This window comes from Geospiza fortis, unplaced genomic scaffold, assembly GCF_000277835.1.
Source record: "Geospiza fortis unplaced genomic scaffold, GeoFor_1.0 scaffold50, whole genome shotgun sequence".
Lineage (NCBI taxonomy): Eukaryota > Metazoa > Chordata > Aves > Passeriformes > Thraupidae > Geospiza > Geospiza fortis.
This window is the reverse complement of record NW_005054382.1, coordinates 1,992,479-1,997,849: the sequence shown is the minus strand read 5'-3', so window position 1 is coordinate 1,997,849 and position 5,371 is coordinate 1,992,479. Positions and strand designations below refer to the sequence as shown.

At 35.3% G+C, this 5,371-nt stretch overlaps 1 protein-coding gene across 1 annotated transcript in view; it reads right to left on the bottom strand.

The window, feature by feature from the left end:
• The window catches only part of ANOS1 (anosmin 1), a 113,885-nt gene that overhangs the window by 9,475 nt on the left and 99,039 nt on the right, over positions 1 to 5,371 (bottom strand). Inside the window, exons 10-11 of the mRNA XM_014308711.2 lie at positions 2,189 to 2,283; positions 1 to 164 (exon numbers count right to left, since the gene is read on the bottom strand). The exon at positions 1 to 164 is cut by the window's left edge and continues 23 nt beyond it. Coding sequence (XP_014164186.1) covers positions 1 to 164; positions 2,189 to 2,283 — 259 coding nt within the window. The remainder of the gene's footprint in view (positions 165 to 2,188; positions 2,284 to 5,371) is intronic.

Here is a 5,371-nt window from a genome sequence, read left to right as displayed (position 1 = left end):
GCAGGACAATTTATGTGCTTGTGCTTTTTTTCTTTAAATGCAGAGCAAGGTGGGGTAACAAAGAAAGTACTCTCAGCCTTAAAACGACCTTTGGATTTTGCAGGCAGAACAGTTACTTTGTATTTGCATGAAAATGACAGGTCCTTCAGAATAATGTAGTTTTCCTACAATAAGAAAAACAAAAAGATCACATGCTGCAAATAGAGCCCCAAGGAAAAAAAAAATATGAACAAATTGAAAAATAACTTTGGCAAAAGATGAAAAGTTCTCTCCACAAAAATATTTTCCTGGATGCTTAACACATGCCAATGTGGTTTTAACTCGGAGAAGAAAGCAAGTATTGTCAATGTCATGATTATTTTCAGTAGTAAAATATATTAGCATGGTATTTGAATATGTCCTTCGATTCTATACAGTTCCTTTGACACACGGCATCAAAGCAACTGACTTCTAATATTTAGAGCAGTGTCTGTGAATGATGGCAGTGGGGGTAGCAAGGGGAGGATATAAATGCTAATCGAATTAAATAAATGTAAGAAAGCTGAGTTAAGCTGCTGTAAATGACAGGCTTCATCTATGTTTAACTTTTTAAAAGCACATTTAAAGTCAGCATAGCATTATGGATGCATATTTTTCCACTTGAGTACATTAAGTACTTCTATATTCTTATCAGGAAGAAAAACTCCACAGCTAAATACAAAGCAGAAGTCTCTATTTAAGGACAATGAGTGAAGAACAAAACTTTACACAAAGTGTAAGTGTCCTTCTAAATTCTTACCATTGTCTGAAGTACTTTTGAAAATTACAGTCTGAAAGCTTTAACACAAATCATATAGGGAAAAAATGTTTGATTGGTTGGCTTTTATCCTGAAAAAGATCTCTAATAATATGTTACTGGCTAAGGTCAAAAGTCTTTCGCTACCTTTTAGATCTGTAATTCCCTTCAGAATCACTAATTTCCCAGGTTCTTCTGCATAACTCCCTCTTTTTTCTAATTGCAAATTAGTCTAACCTTCACTTGGAAGGTCATTTTCATGGGTCATAGAGATTGGGCTGAGACTGGACTGCCTGCCCTCCACCTGCTGGGAGAGTGCTCCAACAGGTTTGATGTCTCCTTAAAATTGTGACAGGACTCTTTTTATTTATCATGATAGATTGGATGAATGACCATAAAATGATTGGAAATAAGAAAAAAAAAAAAGGAAATAAATTCATTAATCCCACAATGCATTTGGACAGATGTCCAAATAGTCTTTTCTGACCTCTAGTGGAAATGAACTTGTTAAATGTTGTTTCTCCTATCTCCATAACATTCTGTCAAAATAATTTTTTTAATCCACCTCAAAGTTGTGCTTTGCTGACTCCATGAAGCAGTAAATCTTACAAACTAACACCATCCTGTGTGAGAAATCATGTCTTTTGATTTACTCTTTTACATGACATTAACACCCCTGATTTGATGGGGTAGTACAGATCAGGGTAAGAAGGAAAGGTGAATTGTGATTTTGTCCATTCTGCATAACAGACTAAACCAATTCTGATGCACCAATCACATTACTCTGTTGTTCAAATAATGTGTTATAGAGACAGATGACATTAGGTTGCCAACAAATTGAGTAGGAAGTATTGCCACTGCAACATATATTTGGGCTGCCATGGAGCTTTTCTCCCCATCTGATATCTGTTCGACTTCCAGATTTAATATCTGGTATTTGTCACCTACAGTCCTTCTTTTCTTATCTATTATTCTCCTCAGGGAGAATAATCACCTGAAACTCATCTGAATGTCTAAAAGAAAATCTGGCTTATTAATTACTATTATTACAGTTCAGTATTTGCACTGTGCCAAAGTCCTACATTATTAATTGCAGATAAAGCTCCATGTTTCTATATCCTGTAGAGTTATAGAAGTACTTAGTTAAGAAGTTTATCTGGTCTCATTTTCTAAATAACAACAAAAACAAATAAAATATTTTAGCCTAGTGTGGATTTAGGAAATCCAAGAAACCCAAAACCAATCCAGATACATAATTTTTATCTTTTGCCAAAGAGAAACATAAAAAATAAAGCATCCTTACTGATCTATGAAACAGGGTATAACACATATTGCGTTATGTTACAGAACCATCCTTTCTCTTGCTGCCTAGGAACTACTCAGAGTCAAGCAGAAGGCTGAATGGAGACTTACATAAGTCAGCTCTGTTACTTTCCTAAGTCCTTTGGTGTCATTGTGTGCACAGGACTCCAGCAACCAGTGGACCTGGAATTGATTCATGCTGATATCTAAATGATATAAAAAGAGAGGAAAATACATATAAATTTGTTTTCACCAAAAGACATAAAAGTATATTTTCACCACTCTTTTGGCTTCTCTGGATAAAAACAGAAGAAATTTTAAGTATTGTAGAGTTGGTAATTCCCCACTAAGCAATCTTTAATATAACGGAGAAAATATGATACACCAATGAAATTTAAACCTTGCATCAGCTAGAGATAAATAGTGAAATTTCATTTTCAGATATGTTACCATATATGCTGCTTACATTAAAAAAAAAGAACCCAAACTGAGCATTAAAAAAAATAATCTCAATGCTGCTACTTCTAATCATCCTGCAAATAATGAGACAGACTTGGTGTCAACTGCTCGACTGTTTATATTGTTAGAGCATTGCAATACTGCTGCCTGGCACTGCTTGAGAAATCTGTGCCTGAAAATATGAGAAAATGCTTTTAAATCCCCAAGCTTTCTTCTTTCAGGATATGCCATAAAACCTTTAGTTCAGTATCTGTCCAAATAAAATTCTAGTCTTGACTCTTATGAGTAATACTGAAGGCTTAAGTTTACTTCCATTTAAATCAATGAGAAAACTTGCTGCAGTACCAACAGTATGAGCTTTCAACTTATTTTCAGCTCTTCTAGCTTTTTGTCTAATAATGCCTGAATAAGGAAGCAAAACAAAGAGCAAAAAAGAATTGACAAAAGAAAGAAAACATTAGGTAGTGCAAGTAGTTCCTGACGTTTTTCTGGATTTCATTCTCTATACAGGGGATGCAAAATTATGTCTGTTATTATTAACTAGCTTGGTATGACAGAATCACTAATGTGCCTGACTGTGGGTTCCAGGAGGGAAAACAAATATCTCTGATGCCTTAAGGGCTGACCTGGTATTAGACTGCTATGAGCAGTTTGGATTCAGAAGAAAAGGATTGTAAACTAAAGAGAAAATTACTAGTGTAGGAAACTAGCTGAAATGGCCCCTTGAAATAGATTTTTGCAGTAGCTGTTCTTCATAACAACATATATCCTAATTATTTTTGCAATTTCTTTGGAAACAATACTTCTTTCAAAAAGAAATCCATTAAAAAGTACATCTCCTGCCTTGTGATTGTTCCCTCTCATTTAAAATAAATAAAGAAATGGATATGCTTTTGCATGTCTCTTCAAGTTTTCCCACTTGATGTGCCTACTGGATGAAGACAAAAACTCACAGTGCATTTGTAAGTAGGTTTCATCTGATTTCATCTCTTCCAGTTGACTCCATTATCAAATATCACCTGCTCAATGATCCTTAAGATGTCTTCTGACCCAAACTATTCTGTCATGCTCTCATTATTTTAAACTATCTTCACGGGTGGACTGCTCTTTGCAAAGCTACAAAATGTGTATTTTCGCTTGTAATTCTTTCACTTTGGCTAAACATTTATCCAAGCCAATTAAACCTTGTAATTGTCCAGCAGTCAGGGATTGGATAAACACATCCCTAAGGTAGGTCACAAAATATCACAACATGGGCAACTGGGAAAAGACAAATCCCAAGCATAAGACCTTACAAGAGCTCAGCTATATTCAGATATATTGGTGTAGAGGTTTACTAGGCCTCTGCTCAGAAATGTAATTCAAGGTAGAATCACAGAATCATCAGAGGGTTTGGGTTGGAAGAGACTTTAAGGATCCTTCAGTTCCAACTCTCCTGCCATGGGCAGGGACATTTCCCACTAGACCAGGTTGCTCAATGCTCCATACAACCCAGCCCTGTACACTGCCTGGGATGGGAAAAAAAAATTATTTCCAGCTACTGGCACATTGGAATCCTCTTGTATTTTCAGGCAGGTCCACATTCATTAACTATGTGAGCTTCTACTCCTAGACAGTTCTTCTCTTCCTTCCTTCCTACTTTTCTGCATTAGCAAATCCTTAGTAACCCATTTGTAAACACCTGTGGTTTCTGATAACTTCTCTACTTGAAGAAAACAGAAATAGGTTAAAGAAGAATATAGAAAATTAGAAACACATTTTAAAAACCTTTCAGCTTGTACTGTATACGTAGGCTGAAGGTTTTCTTAATTCTTTTACTAATTTTATTTGAGCTAATGAATCTTAAATTTGATGGTATTCTGGTAGTCTGATAACAACACATACTGAAATAAGGGGATTTTTTAAATTTTCAGTGGGTATGTAAAGGTTATCTGAAAAAGGTTTTTGTCTCACATCTACAAGTACATCAGCTGATATAAACTAGAAGGCATCATGACAGCCAGCAAGACTAAAACTTCTTCAGTTCTCACCTCTATATTTATGATTGCTATTATCTAAAAAAATGGAAGATACACAGGTTAAATGCTATGTGTTAAAAAAGAGAAATGTAAAAATAATTCACAACAAACCCCCCCAGTTTTCTCCTTTTGAAAAATCTGTCCTGTCACTAAAGTCTGACTAATACAATACAATATAACAGGATAAAGTATGAAACACAATAAGGAAGTAGCTCCTACTTGAGACAAAAACTTTTTAAAAATAGGGAAAGGTGGGAACTTATGTGATTAAATAAAGCTAGAAGCCTGAAAAAGTCAAAATGTATATGCATGCATGAAGTATGCACATGAAATGACAAGACTGTTTAAGAAATTACCTTTAATATTTTTAAAAGCAAAAGAGGACAAAATGCATGAAATTATCTAAAAAGCCCAATAAGAAGCTGAGAAAAATTATGAAAATATGCCTTTGTCTTATAAACTTGCTCCTAAAGATCATTACTCTAAAGTTTTATGAAACATTGCACAGCTGATTTTGTGTTTACCGCCCATGCAAAAGAAAAGCCTCTCCCAGCCCTCCTTTCAGGAATGCACACTGTCCTAGTGAGATCACTACTGTAAATCTTATTTAGATTTTTGGGTTTAGCTGTCCAATGCACACTGAGGGATGGGTACTGGATGAGCTCAAGCTGCATCCAGCTGAATGTCAGCCACTGCCACCAGAGCCAAGGGTTCTGGATCAAGCTCAGCTAAGGTTCATACACTGAGCCCACTGCCACATCTTTTTCCAAAAAGCCATTTGAGTAGTTAATATGAACAGAATATTTATTACCTAATG